Raw genomic sequence first — 16470 nt, 5'->3', positions numbered from 1 at the left:
TTTTCTTGGAACATCTGTGATGTCTATGTTTAGATTCAGTATGGTTATGTTGTTATATAAGCAGAATTTCCCTCATAAATCAGAGGAATTCATTGACATTCTAAGCACTCTCTTGACTCGCAATGCATATGAGGAAATTAAGAAGAGCGTATGTTCTGTGTATCTGTGCATGAGATTGCAGCTGTGATGGAGAGAGAGGGAGACAGAGCAAACAATATGCAGCTCGCATAAAATCTGTTCAACACGAATCAAGTTTGAATGAATGCACTGATGCAAACTCTCAGCATTTTGATGCAAGATATGCATCCTATCAATGTCAAACCTGCCAACTAACCATGTATGCGTTGACTTTAATCATAAGTACACATAAAACATCACTGTTGTTAATGAAAATGTATTAATTTTCTTTATTTATTCAGTAGAAAGTTGTCAACTTTGATATTCAAACAGATAAATATTTAAGAATTAAGGTGTCAAAATATGTCCAAAAGACAGTATTTAGAACTGGTTCATACCAATTAGACGCCAATATAGTTGTTAGTTTTTACTGTAGCATATTCTTGTTGTTGCAACAGGGTTCACTTCATGTTTACTTTCACTGAACACGTTAAATTAAACATAACATTTTGCAGTACAAAGACTGAAACAGCATTTTCTGGTAAAACATACTCCAATGACCTTTGCTGTAGTTATACGTATTATATATATTAATACAGTTTATTGCTAAAAAATACAATAATATAAAATAATTGAATTAAGCAATGCACTAAAAAACTCACAAGTCATTCTGGTCTGATCAAAGGTTAGAATGTCAGTAATGAGTGACTTCTATTCTTCAAAGAATGTGCTTTTTAATAAACCAAGTAAAGTTGCAATTATCAGTGGAACCATTTTAGCAGCGGTAACTGCCTTTTTGCACTGCTGTGGTCCATACAGACAGATAAAGCAGCCAAACCTTAAATGGGTAGATAAGTTTAACACAAGAAGCTGCTTAGAAAGAGATATCGGCTAGGTCACAATTCATTTTCAATTATGAGTGTGCACATGGTCCTTCCTTTTAATTACAACTAAACCATATACCATTAAACATTTTTTCCCCCTTGATTCAATATGGTGCTCTTTCCCCCTGGCATTTCTAATGGCTGATACTTGCAGAAACTATTTCACAGAAGTCATAACCACACCTCTGCCGCACACTGGTGTTTTATTAAATTCTTTCCATTAAAGGAAATGTCAGGCATGCATTTCAGTGCATGGGCGTTTGTTAAAGAATGAGACTTCAATCTCTTGTTCCCGCAGGAACAGTGATAGCTGCTAGATACAGGACATGCCGAGCAGCAGGATACAGGCTGGGCTTGTAAACACTCAGGCTAAAAATCCTATTTGAAAGTTGCTTTGAAAGTTTACTTTCTAAAAGACTGTTTCGGCAATAGTGTCACTCACACATACACACACAAATCACAGCATGGAGCACCGACAACAGAGGAAGCAACAGAGGATTTAGCACTATGACACTAAAGGATTACAGTCCATGACAAGAATGACTGACACTCTTAACGAGGTCCCTACTGTGAAGAAATGACAGATTCCATCAGAGGCAACGCATTAATTTCTCTTTTGTTCTCTTACATAATCAGAGTAATCTGGGACAATTTTTGCACTTATTTCGGCAATTTACTATGATGTCACCAAGCTCTTTAGACTGACAAGTAAAACAAAAACATACCACCTTTTGAGTTCATTGTGCCTTGCAATGTTATGAAAAATATAGTTAAAACTTAAAACAAAATAATGAAAAACTTAGCATATTTCTCCTTATGGAAAAAAAGTACACTTTAGCATACATATTACGGAAATAAAATAATTTATAGAATATACTTAAATGCAAATTGAATAGAATATTTTAGTCACTTTGGCCACAATTTTTAATAAACACAATGTTAATTGCAATTAAATGAAAATTAAAAAATTATAGTTTAAATGTATATTAAATGCAACTAACTGAACAGTAGAGTGCTTTCTAAAGTACAACTTTAGTACATCTTAATATATCATTTTAAGTACATCTTTATAATTAATTTCATAATTACTTCTATTGTCTTTGAAATGAAAGTTTAGATACTTACAAACATATTTTTTTCTATTGAAGCTGTATTTAAATATATTTTGATAAATTTGTAATGAATAAGGTTACGATGTACATTTGAAATATTTTAAATGTAATACCGAATAACACACTACATTTTAAATGATAATCAAGTACTTTACATGTGCTTTAGTGTGTTAGTCAGGACAAGTGTACTTCTTTAAAGCATGATAAAAAAAAATATTAAAACTATTATTTAAAATGTACTTTAAAGTAAAACTTTAATTTAACATTACTGCAAAGGTAATCTTTAAAAGTGTTCTTTAGTGTGTTAAGTTTCTGGTCCCACTTTATATTAAGTGGCCTTATCTACTATGCACTTACATTTAAATGAATCATTTGGTACAATGCACTTATTGTGTACATACATGTTTTTTAACGTATTTTTTAAAAATGCCTGCATGTAATTAGATCTATAAATCATTTCTGTAATTACATTTATACTTACACTTTTGACCAGTCCCTTACACCTTAACCCACCCTTAAACCTACCCATAGCACCAAACCTGTCCCTAACCTTACCGGTATCTCACCTCAATAGCAGCTAAAGTGTTTTGCGATACATTATGAACATAATAAATATATTGTACTTATTTTTTGATGTGGGTACACAGTAGATAAGGCCACTGTAGTAACCTTATGAAGTTTAAGTACCCTTCAGTAGTCTTTTATTTAAAATACGATCGAGATTACTTGACAACCCTGCTAGGATTTGAAATTAACAATCTGATGAACCATCGGTGGTCACCACTAGTTGTATGCCAGTTAGAAATGCTTTCTGACTTGACGTGATGATCTATTTATGTTTGTGCAATATACGTTTTGTGAACACAGCATTTTGATCTCTGTAGAGAATGTTGGGATTTAAACAACATTAGGGAAACAGGTTTTTATTAACACTAAAATGGAGAAACACATATTCTGACACAAAAGACATATTCTGGTGAAACTAGATAAATTGGACTAGGCTACTTGTTCTACTGTATGCACTTAATTGGTCAGAAGGAAAATGAAAAAAATGCTCATGTAGATTGCTGATCCACATGAGAAGTGAGATTTGTCTGATTTGCCTGCTCTTTTTTCCCCCTCCTCCCCAGACCGCAGCCGTCTACTCTCATTAAAACTGAAGGTGAGGCGTTTGGCATCTCAAATGAGTGTAGTGTTGACATAGACTTGCTTGTGAAATGTACACATCAGATCTTAGGTGTTCCAGATCACCCTGATTCATCCTAATGGAATAAGTGTTTGGGCTTCAGGCCCATCTCAGCCTGAGGGTTATGCAGTATCTGGTGAATGTGATTCAAATGCATATTTCAGGTATAGAAAAGACTGTGATAGAGACCAAGAAAGAGATACTGTTGTGGCTGTTGTGTTTCAGGCCAACTCTATCCTGGTCACATCTACAGCACATAAAAGCCTTTAAATCACGTTCGTTAAATTCCATTACTTATTTAAAGTCTTTTTCCCACTGGCACACTCATTGCTATATATGTGCCATCATTGATTAACCCTCTATTGCCTCAGGTTAACTAACCCATTTTCTCAAATTTGCAAGTACATGATGTTTAAAAGATAATTATGGCAATAAAATGGTTAATAACAAAGGTATGACTAAAATAAACCAAACAAAATCTATTTTATGTTCATACTTGGTGGACGTTTTAAAATCTTTTTTGGCAATGTACACTGTGTGAAAATGTCACTCAGATAAGTAATTTGTATTGATTTTTCAATATCCATCTAATATATCTTATCAATTTAGCTAGATAGCAAGCTAATTAGAAACATTTAAAACACAAACATACACACACACATCACAAAGGAAGTGGGTAAACAAATACAACAGCTGCGGTGTAAACTCAAAGCACAGAAGCTGTGAAACAGTGTGGGACAGAGTGATATTACATATTTAAAAAGACTGGAACAAGTATATGTCTCTTTAGCCTGCTTGGGAAACAAGCCCTCACTGAACTTTTCCTCACACTTGAGTGCTAGCATACAGTGCTAAACCGCAAACAACAATCAAGGAGACTCCAGAGGGAGACAGGTGACTATGAGATCAGCAAGCTCACAGAGAGTATGAACCTGACAGTGATGGTGTGATGGGTGATTTATTGAATTTCATGCAAATGTTGAAACATAATAGCAAAGACAGCTCAATGGAAGCTTTGTGACAGTGAGACCTGTAAATAGAGAATGTTGGACATAATGTGAAAGACGTGGAAGAGAAAAAGAGGACTGAGAACAGAGAGACAGTGTGTTCTCAACTGGTTTTGCTTTAGGATTTTACATCAGATTTGGGATAAAACTATCAATATATCAGTTTTATTAAAACTTTTCCTTTTTTCAAGGGAACCTGTATTTAATGCATTGTGTTTTCTTTTAACTTTGCAGAGGTTTGTTATTGGTTTTTGAGGATGAGGAGATGTACTGTAAAGTAAATTTTACATGTTTAAATGTTTGACTCTCCGGTGACAAATCAATTCAGGCCAAAATACTGTAGCATTTGATTGGACATATTGGGGAGAATTTGCCCCTTTCAATAAGTCTGTTCATTACTGACTATGCATTATTAGATGATTAGTTCCATTTTATTATTTGCATTTACAAAATATTATATATTTGGACACATTTTGGGTCTTTGCCCACCAGTTGAGAACCACTGTAGTGAAAGAGATAAATGCATATACTGTAAGTCTGTGAGAGGGGGAAAAACAGTTTAAGAGAGAAAGAAACAAACATTGAAAAAGACAGACTTTGTTTTTCCTTTTTTCGATTTCTCAAGCTCTTCTTTCTCTGATTACATCTTCTGCTGGAAAAGATCAGACGCAGATGTTCTTTGCATGTGTGTGTGTGTGTATATGTGTGTGTGCTTACTCACAGTCCAGGCCTTTTATGGGGATTTATGTCAATCCAAGTATGATTATGGCAGCACAAGTTAGATCAGAATCAGAAACGCTGTAAATTACTCTTCTTCTCCACTGAGAATAAAGAGCAAATAATTTCATATGGAAGCCTGATCAGGAACAAGATATTCTTTGACTCAAACATCAAATCATCCATTCTAAGTTTCACCTTAAAACCAACCATGCACATTAAGTTTCACAAAAAAGCAAGTGAGGAAAAAAGAGAGAGAAAGAGAAAATCCCTCTGGAATAAATGGGTCAGGTCACTCTCTTTAGGATTGTGTTATAGTCCAGATTAGCGATGAATGTTTGGCTTTAAAAGCTGAATGGCTATCACTCCACTCTTCCCCTGATGAAAAACAAGATATAGGGGGTGGGGGTGGGGGGAAATAGCTAAAAAAAAGCACGCTTTCCTATTAAATTAATTCAGTAATGGCACTACTGGGCTAAAGGGGGCAGAGGGAAGAGAGAATAGTGGTGAAGCAGCAAACCCTGGAAAGTTACTAATCCTTTATTCTCATGCTCTCTGTTTTCTAGTGCCTAAATAAGGTAACACATTATTTAGAGTGTGAAATATATTAGCTTAATTAACTTTACAGTACATTTACTTCATCACTTGTACGACAAATCATTGCTTTTAGATTTCTCAGCACTGAGAACATCTACCTGTAGCATCTAGCCAAGATCAAGGGTAAGGTGGTAGCAGCAGTGTTGTCGACTGATTAAAGAAAATAATTATTTAATCGCACAGATTCTGTAATTAATCATAATAACCTAACATTATAGTTGTTGTAATCATAAATATCATTTATAATATTTTAACAATGACTCTCCAAATTAACATGGAAACAATATAGTTTAAAAATTTATTTAACTTTTTACTAATGAAGACCAGTGTCAATAACACCAAATACTGACACTGATGCCTCTATTGAATGGACAATTATATATATATATTTTTCTGGGTATGAGTAATTATGGCCATTCAACATTACAGTAAAACTGAAAGCCAGACCTAATCTGCAAATTGTTTTTATTAAACATTCATTAGCGATAACAGAACATTAAATAAGTAATGTTTGTCACATAATCAGACTACATGTAACACCTTTTTTGTTGTAAACTTTTTTCGTAAATGTAGCTACACCATGATATCAAAGTTAATTTCAAGTATTTTTATATTATAATTACTCTCTAAATCTAGTGTTAAACTTGTAATTCTAAGTAGCAAACTGGTAATTAGTATTTTGTGATGGATATCAGATGCTAAATTTTGAAAGAAATTTGCACAGCAATGTCCATGCATCTTCCTCAAAGTAGTTTCTGTATGTGTGTTTGTGAAAAGAAAATAAATACTCAGAAAAGTTTTTGGTGGATCCTAAAATGAAAACATTTGGGATCCTCTACGACATTAGGCAAAGCAAACCTGTCATATCTTGACTGACTGCTGCAATGCTTTTTCCTATATGCACAATCAACCTGTGAAAATGTGCATTTGGTCTTCAGCAACCCCAAGAGAGCATGTTAGACCTCTCTTTGTCTCACTCTGCTGGCTGCCAATTGCTGCTTGCCTGATGATTGAAGTGATGATTGCATACAGAAGTCATTGGATATGCACAAAATGGCTCTGCAAAATATTTTCCTTCAATATACCACTGGTGAAATGTATTAAAATAATTTTTCTAAGTAGTAAGGGAAAGTATGAAAACCTGTTCTTGTGTAATTTACTAATTTACTAGCAATTTCAGAGTGAATGTAAATCCAACACCAGAGTACATGTCTGTTCAACCTTGTACTTTTTTTTTACATATGGGACAAGCTGAAAACCAAAATATCATATTAATAGACCACCATCTTTTCAAAAATAAATGTCAAATCAGATATGCTAAACTATTAACTAATAATCAAATTAATGTAATACATTTTGTGGAAGACTTGATAATTAGGTGTATTGGATTGTAACTGAACTCTGCAATAGATCTGCAGGAAAAGGATTGGGAAGCCCTGGATGTCCAAAAAAAACAATAGAATATATTTGGGAAACTAGTGTAGAACTCTTTGAGGCACCTTTAAAACAACTGTCTGTTTAGGCTAATTGTTACTCGCATTATAACAGATCTAAATGCGAGTCTAAATTCTGATTGGATATACACCATGCATGAAACCACTGCCGATATATGCACACCTGTGACTGCACATTAGTTAATGTAAGTTACGTTACTTGGCAACCTTAAACAGCATATGGTTAGGCGTATGAAATACATGGCCACAAAATGGGTTAATAACAAGTTAAGCTATTTCAACATCATGCAATAACACAGTTCACAAAGTGAGGTATATATAGAAATAGTTTTCTGGATTTGATGTGGAATGTCAGACCTGAACCACAATGAGCCCCAGTGGAATTTACTGGAACGCCAGCTGTCAGTCTAGCCCCTTTACCTAACATCAGTGCCTGATCCCAATGATGCTCTTGCATCTGAATCAAGCAAATCATGGCGTCATTCTTCAAATACCTAGCGAAAAAGCTTCTTAGAAGTGTGGAAGCAAAGGGAACAATGTGGAATAAAAATGGTCAATTTTAATTTCATGGTGACTTAAAAATATATTTAATATTTATCCTTTTTTTTATTATTAATATTTTATAGAAAGACAACCGAGGTCCAAGAATCCAGGGCCATTTATTTGCAATTGTTCTACTGTACCTTTTAAAGAAATCTGCAAACTCAGTCTTACAATGTTACCATAATTGGCACATAGCTGACTAGAGTCATAAACTGAAGTAATTTTGCTGAAATACTAAGGGCAATGGGTGAGTTTGACCTCTTTAAATAGTTTAACGGAATTCCACACCTTAAATGGTTAGAACAGAAACCCCCCACACACACTGAATGTCCAGACAAAATCAATCAGAGAAATTTAATCATGCTCAGGCCGTAAGGGGAATTAAAGGACACCAAGAGACCACTTTCAGGAATGGAATGTGTTACTTATCCAAAAAGTCACAAACCAAGTTCTCTATTTGACAGGTTATTATTTGGAGGAGCAATTCCAGTTCCAATGCTAATGTGTAAGTGTGGTGGATTGTACAAAATCAGTTCCATTGCTCAAATTTGATTGGCTGAGTGATGTTCTAAGAGTGCTGATTTAATAATGGGACATTTCACTTATGTTTACACAATGGTTGGTAGGCTACTTTGGTTTCTTTTGGAACTTTCTGTGTTAGCTAAGAAATTTTTAGAGCTAATCAATTTTAAATGTCGTTCTGGCATAACACCACTCGGACATCACAGATTTATTGTAAGAGGCGTAATTGAAAGTAACGAAAGTAAGTCGATAGAGGCATACACTTGATGCGCGTGCATACCCATGATACCCTGGAATTATAGGTCATAAAGCATTTATTTCATCCCGTCCTTGCCATGGTTGCTCGCGTCTCACGTTGTCGTAATAGCGAGAAGACCTAAGGATGTTATTTGGTATTTTTGTCAGTGCTCATGCGCCAGTGCGATCATGCCAGATGTTATGGGGTATTAAGGGGTCGAGGTGCTGCAAGGCAAATCGCACACAGACACTCTTACAAGCTGTACACAAAGATAAACACGCATGCTCATATATTTCTACAGTGAAATGATCAATCCTCGCTTTAATTTAGTAACAGTTTTGTCATACTTCATGTATTCAGGCTGTTAACATCTTACTATAACAACACCGAAGTAAAAACACTTTTACGATTAAATTTAATGTTGCGCAAATTACTTTAATAAAAAAATCAACAGCACCTACCTTTAATACAAAATGAAGTCCATATAAAAATTCCAAGGTGTAGAATTCCAAAATATCTTTGATTCTGCATCATTCCTGCAATGGGAAGTTGTCCTTATACACACAAGCCGACGAAACTTTAGTCTGTCAGCATCCGAGCTGTGTACAGAGGTAGGTAACACTTGCGCGCGCCCTCTTCCTCTCTCTCTCTCTTCCTCTCTCTCTCTCCTTTGCTTTTAATTTCTCAATCACATTTGTGACCGCAATGCAAGAACAGTCAGACTATAATCAGCATGTTATCCTTAAACGGTGACCCATTAACTGTCTTTTTCTGTGGTTTAATCAAACTCAGCCATGAGTCTAATCGCTAGTATGCATAACAATACATAAACGATTTACGGAACTCGCGCGCGCTCTTACATTATGCGTAAAAACGCCATCTGGATCACGCTAGCTGCAGGAATTAATTCACTCACTTGCTGTGGACAATATGCTCCCACCGCGACATGATGCTTGTAAAATTTACATTTAAAGTATTGAATCCGAGGGGAGATTTAAACCCCCTTTTATTGGGCGATGTTCTTCATGGATCATTATTTGGTTCAGTGAGAATTTATAAATAGGAGCTTGCAGCGCGAGCACATCATGAGGTGTTTATGGTCGGTGCACTAAATCTTAAGTATTACATTCCTCTCGTTAATTAATTTTAGAGGTTAAAGACGTGAACGGATAATCCGAAGGCCGCTGTTCTAAACACTGTTAACTTTAATTCATGATTCCTGTCACTATTGTGACACTGAGCAATGTATTTAAAGCCATGTTGCTCACTACACAATGTCCCTGAAGTCCCAAGGCTGTAGTCTGTTACTGTAAGGAGAGTGCAAACGTCTTGTTGTCACACTTTTTACTCCAGTGACTATTTTTAAGTGTATATTTATTTTTGGATGTCAGTTCCTATATAAACATCTTGAAGTCTTGACTGCAAAAAGCAATTGAATATTTTCTGCCTTAATGCGCAGGGAAAAAGATTCAGTGCACTTAAAACATGTTGACAATCTAGGATAAATTGACACAACTGAAACCTGTTGTTTAGACACTGATTTCAGAAGAATACCCTTTTTTCTGGAATGTGGAGTAATACATGTATCTCAAGTAAAAAGAAAGAGAAATCTCCCATACTATTTATGCATTTATTATATAAAATATAAGAAACAAAACAAAACAAAAATGTAATGGAAAATTACAAAGAAAATCATCAATAATGAAGTTCAAATTAATTAATTGTATAAATGAATGAGATCACATTTAACAACTTAATCCAATAGTTTCCAACCTGACTCTTATCCCGAGAACACAGTTCAACATTTCAGTTAAAATCTACTAGTGTGATTTCATTGTTTACTTATTTAGCCAACTGCTATTTTAAAACCATGATGATCCAAGATGTAGAAAAGGTTGTTTATCGGAATTTATTTAGAGAAATGTTGCATTACATCACATGCTCGCCAATAGCTCCACTGCAGTGAATGGGTGCCGTCAGAATGAGAGTTCAAACAGCTGATAGATACATCACAATAATCCACACAACTCCAGTACTAAAGCAGTGTGTTTCTAAGAAATAAATCCATTATTATATATTGTATCCAAAATACAAATCTATAATCATAATAATGCTTTCTTCACTGAAAAAGTCCATCCCCATCAACGTTTGCTTAGAACTGTTTTAGATGGTTTTCGCTTGTAAACGGTGCTTGATTTGTGCACATGTCTCACCTGATTCAGTCAAACTGGCTTTTTAACTGGAGAAAACAATATTATGGAAAGAGTATGGAATACAATACAATACATTCTCTTTCTAATAAAGTGTAATCCCATGTGACAAATAAACAAAAACCTGCATACAAAATGATTATTTCACATACTATTGTACTGCTTGATGTTATAGATTGGCAAAATTGAATTGGCCCCCAGAGCATTTATGTTTTTACAGTGTGCTGCACTTTGCAGCCGCATGAATTGCAAACAGATTCATCACACACAGGTTCCCCGGCAGACGTTGGTTCTCACACAAGACTATGAATGAGAGAGCAAGGCACTGAATCTGACAGTCCCCAAAACCCCATTGGTGGCAGACACCGGTATGTGACCTCTCCCTCTTCTCTCCTTCTCACGGCATTCACAAGCTTTGCATAACTGTCTCTCAGCATCAGACAAGAGCAGAAAACAGTTGGGGGGAAAAAAGACAAGCCTCATGCACCATCAGCTCGACTCAGAGCAGATTAACTAACTTTTATTGTATTGTTCTCTTCTTTTCTTGTCGGAGTCACAGGTCATTTACTCTGTTCTTACTGGCATATAACCTACAGGCATGCAAATCTTGCTTTTGAAAGAAAACAAAAGGTTTTTATTTTTGATAAATCTCAAAAATAACCCTACTTTCATAGAGACATTAATAAATTTATCATTTTTTATATTAGAACTCTTTATAGTACTATTGTTGTATAATAGATTATGACCCCCACACTATGTACCCCCAATAAAATGAATGTAATATTGCTAATAATACTAATAATATGATTATTAGTTATAAGCCTTTTGTTGATTTTAGAATTTTTAGAATGTCATTTTAAGAATCAGAAGACAAGGCAGAAATGAGATCTAATAAGCATATAAAGTACAGCTAGAACTATTTATATAAGCATATAAAGTACAACAATTCTGGAAATGTTGGGATGTTTTTTAAATTTGAATAAAATGAAAACTAAAAGACTTTCAAATCACATGAGCCAATATTTTATTCACAATAGAACATAGAGAACATAAATGTTTAAACAGAGGAATTTTAAACTTTTATCCACTAAATGAGCTCATTTCAAATTGGATGCCTGCTGCAGGTCTCAAAAAAGTTGGCATGGGGGCAACAAAGGGCTGAAAAAGCAAGACATGTTGAAAAGATTCAGCTGGGAGAACATCTAGCAACTAATTAAGTTAATTAACATCAGGTCTGTAACATGATTAGCTATAAAAGGGATGTCATAGAGAGGCAGTGTCTCTTAGAAGTCAAACATCATCAAAAGATTCAGAGAAACTGGAGAATTCTCTGTGCGTAAGGGACAAGGCCGAAGACCTTTGTTGGATGCCCGTGGTCTTCGGGCCCTCCTTTCGGGCATGATTCTGTCATTGACATTACTAAATGGGCCCAGGAATAATTCCAGAAACCACTGTCGGTAAACACAATCCACAGTGCCATCTGCAGATGCTAACTAATTAAGCTCTATCATGTAAAAAGGAATGTGAACATGGTCCATTTGTGAACATGGTCCAGAAGCGCCGACGTGTCCTGTGGACCAAGGCTCATTTAAAATGGACTGTTTCAAAATGGAAAAGTTTTCTATGGTCAGATGAGTCCAAATTTGACATTCTTGTGGGAAATCATGGCCGCCGTGTCCTCCGGGCTAAAGAGGAGGGAGACCTTCCAGCATGTTATCAGCATTCAGTTCAAAAGCCAGCATCTCTGATGGTATGGGGATGCATAAGTGCATACGGTATGGGCTGCTTGCATGTTTGGGAAGGAACTATGAATGCTGAAAGGTATATAAAGGTTTTAGAGCAACATATGCTCCCTTCCAGACAACGTCTATTTCAGGGAAGGCCTTGTGTATTTCAGCAGGACAATGCAAAACCAAATACTGCAGCTATTACAACAGCATGGCTTCGTAATAGAAGAGTCCGGGTGTTGAATTGGCCTGCCTGCATTCCAGATCTTTCACCTACAGAGAACATTCGGCCCATCATTAAACAAAAAATACATCAAAGATGACCACAAACTCTTCAGCAGCTGGAAACCTATATCAGGCAAAAATGGGACTAAATTCCAATACCAAAACTCCAGAAACTTATACCTTCGATGCCCAGACGTCTTCAAACTGTTTTGAAAAGAAGAGGAGAAGCTACACCACGGTAAACATGCCCCCATAAAACTATTTTGAGACCTGTAGTAGGCATGAAATTTGAAATGAGCTCATTTTGTGCATAAAATTTTACAATTTCTCAGTTTAAACATATATGTTATCTATGTTCTATTGTGAATAAAATGTTGGCTCGTGATTTGAAATTCTTTTTAGTTTTCATTTTATTCAAATAAAAAAAAAAAACGTCCCAACATTTCCGGAATTCGGGTTGTACTAGAAAGAGAGAAAGCAATGCGATTGGAAGTATTACAGGCTCAGATTTATATTAAATTACCCTTATAACCTCAGAGAAGAGCCTAGTGGGCACACTATCAAGGTTTCCATATCTTTCTCTCTCTCTCTTATCCTTTCACTCTCTCACCTTTCATTATATGAGAAAGAATATGTGTTCAGAAGATTGGAGTTGAAGCTTCAAAGATTGGAGGGCAGAAGGCGAAGAAAAAAAAGATGTAGAAAAAGAGAGGAACAAAATTAATTTTCTTACCCTCAATCAACTCAAAGAGAAGAGATGAATAAAGAAAGAATATCTTAACTGGAATCCTGATTTCACTTTAAATGAAATGCACTTTTTAAAAATAACTTGCACTGTTGCGTTTCCTTTATTCAGAGGCATATAAAATTCTCCATGATCGAGAACACAGTGCATTTTTATATAAATAAATATTTTATATCGATAAAGACAGTTGCATTGTGTTAACACTGACAATGTCCCTTCAGATTAACTGAGTATGCTACTTTTAGCAGGTGACACTGGCTCCTTTTTGGCTATCATGTTACCACAGTAAGAAAGAGTAAGTGACACACTGGTTTCTATGTGACGTGAAGTTTTAACAAGCTAGTAAACCACTCAAAAACTCTTGAATAAAGCATCAGAATATACAGAGAATTAGAATTCAATTGTTTGTTGTTTTACTGCTTAATGCAGTTCTGAAAGCCAAAAAGACAGTCTTGAAGACATTAGACCTGGCTCCATACTAGAACGGTACATATTTGGAAATGTAAGTAGTACCCGAACAGATCAAGGACAGGATTTGGGGCTAAAAGTTTAGTTAACACTCTCTGAGAAAGTTGCAGTGTAGTGTTATATCTCAGTGAATCATGCCATTTTTATTTTCAACCTGACACTATATTTATTATGCACATCAAAGCTCCCTCACAATAGATGTTAGTCATTAAGTGTCATTAGAGTGGGATATGCTGCCATCTGTTGGTAATGAATTATTATTTAAATGGCATAAAATCTCAGTTAATCAGTTGAAACAGCTTTGAGGTTAATTAATATAATTTTGGAAAATAGTGCGAAATAGTCTGTGAAATTGTATTAGATTAAATATCAAAATATTTTTTTTTTTTTTTTTTTTATCTTTGGCCACGTTAATGTTTTTAAATTTGTGGAGTAAAAAAGGGACAGAAAAATGACATTACTTGTATTTCATAGGGATAATATTCAGTAATTCCATGATCTGGATGTACATTTCAGACATATATTCATTAAAGTTCATTTGGTAGCACTTTGGGAACTCATATTCATTATTAACTACGACTTTTCCCTCAATAAATTCCTAATTTTCTGCTTATTAATAGTTAGTAAGGTAGTTGTTAAGTTTAGGTATTGGGTAGGATTAGGGATGTAGAATATAGTCATGTAGAATAAGGCATTAATATGTGCTTTATTAGTACTAATAAATGGATAATATTCTAGTAATATGCATGCTAATAAGCAACTAGGTAAGAGACCCTAAAATAAAGTGTTACCAAAGATTCTTTGTAATTATTTGTGAAATTTACTAACAATTTTAGTGAATTTTTTTTAAAAGTAAATCTTAAACCGACGCTGCCCTCCGTGGCTCTCCCAAGCACCACGCTGACTCAAGCCCGCCGCTGACTCCAGCCCAGGTCCCATGGATCCAGTCCACATCACGGCCAGGAGTGCCTTGCCATGTCCCCCGAGTCATGGATTTTAAGTCTTGTCGCACCCACAGGAGCAGTTTTAATCTAGTCTTGTCTTGTCATGCCTATGGAGACTCGTCTGCGGAGGCCATTCCCTAGCCGCCTGCTCCTCCTGTCGCAGAAGTGGAAGCGATTGCTGGGGGACCCTGTGAGGGCCCCTGAAGTCACGTCATGCCCAGAATGGACCTCAGCTTCCGAGCTTAGCCCTAGAAGGGCTTCCTGTTCCTGTGGGCTGTCTTGTTCCTGTTTGTCTAGCCCCAAAGGGCTCCTGATACCCCGTAGCTGCCCCATGGGGGGGTGGTAGAAGGGTTCCGGCTGTAGTGGAACCCTGCCATAGACTCCTGAGCTCCCTGTACCGCCATGGCCTCCTGAGCTCCCTGCACTGCCATGGCCTCTGGAGCTCCCTGCACCGCCATGGCCCCCAGAGCTCTCAGTTCCACCATGGTCCCCAGAGCTCTCAGTTCCACCATGACCTCTGATCTGTCTGTTCCGCTCTGGAAGCCCCTGTCCTGTAAGCCTGTCCGTGTGTGTCCTGAGAGGCCTCCAGAGTTATGTCAGTCATCTGTGGTGTGTGTCTAGTGTTCCCGCCTCTTGTTTCCATATTTGGTTTGTTTCCTGTCCTTGTTAAGTTTGATTATTAGTTAATTCTGTTCAGCTGTGTTTTAGTTATTATCTGTGATTAACCTGTGTATTTAAGTTCCTGTCTGTTTAGTTAGTGTGGTCTGGTCTACTTGTTACTCTCAGTGTTTCTGTGTGTCAGCCCTGCCTTGTCTTGCCCTGCCTTGGATTTATTAAAGACTGTTATTTTGAGTTACATCCTCATCTCGTGTTCCTCGTTCCTCCCCATTGTGTGCACCGTGACAAATATCTATATCTTAAATTGAAATACTTTAAATACTGTTTTTCTTTGATACAGTGAAGTATGGATTAATTTATAAGTGTTGTTAGTTCATAGTTATGGAGAACAGTTAGCTAATGAAACAACAACAAAATTCAGACCCCTGTTAAATAAGAAATATGTGAGTGTGGGTATTGTAAAGTAGGTTAAGTAAACTTGTTAGGATGTTGTGAGGTTTCTGAATTGAGGCTGCTACAAGCACCAGTGCTGTCACAAATGTCTCCTCTACTGAATTATACAGGAGGAGATGAAGTCAGACTATTCAAGTGCTGAGGTTGCCTGCTTTAAGTTCCTTTCAATTAAAATACACATTTGCGCCCATTTTGTATTTAATTAACTTGACAGGTGAAGCCTGTTGTGGCATTTTGTCTGCATTATGCATTATTAGAACAATACATCCACAAGACCTGAATTTATTATGTAAAATAAGTCATTTAAACAATGGACCTAAACTACTGTGATTTGAATCTATTAGAAAGCCCTGGACCTTGCACACACAATCTTACACAGGCCTCTTCAAGTCTGTCATTATTATAAAATGTATCTTTTCAGTTGCATACACGGTAAAAATGACATTATTTTAACTGTAAAATACTGTAAAAATCCTATGGTAAAAACCTGTTGATTGGATGGCAGTATTTTCCGTTACTATATGGCGAAAAACTGTAATAGGCCTAATGGGATATATTACAATAAGCCTATTGTTACTTTTACAGTTTTTGGAAGTGAAAAATAACAAGTCATCTATTTAACAGTGAAAAACTATAAATTGGCCCTCCCAGATTTCTATGTGTGACACTTCACATTTGATGGGTTTTCAGTAAAATAACAATT

At 36.0% G+C, this 16470-nt stretch overlaps 1 protein-coding gene across 1 annotated transcript in view; it reads right to left on the bottom strand.

Moving 5' to 3' along the window:
- LOC306873987 (neuronal acetylcholine receptor subunit alpha-7-like) overlaps nt 1-9075 on the bottom strand; it is a 75915-nt gene extending 66840 nt beyond the window's left edge. Inside the window, exon 1 of the mRNA XM_079423627.1 lies at nt 8839-9075. Within this exon, the coding sequence (XP_079279753.1) occupies nt 8839-8911 (73 nt within the window). The 5' untranslated portion in view covers nt 8912-9075. The remainder of the gene's footprint in view (nt 1-8838) is intronic.
- Nucleotides 9076-16470: the final 7395 nt, after the last annotated feature.

The sequence above is a fragment of the Barbus barbus genome, assembly GCF_936440315.1.
Source record: "Barbus barbus genome assembly, chromosome: 8".
NCBI classification, from domain to species: domain Eukaryota; kingdom Metazoa; phylum Chordata; class Actinopteri; order Cypriniformes; family Cyprinidae; genus Barbus; species Barbus barbus.
This window is presented reverse-complemented; position numbering and strand designations above follow the sequence as displayed.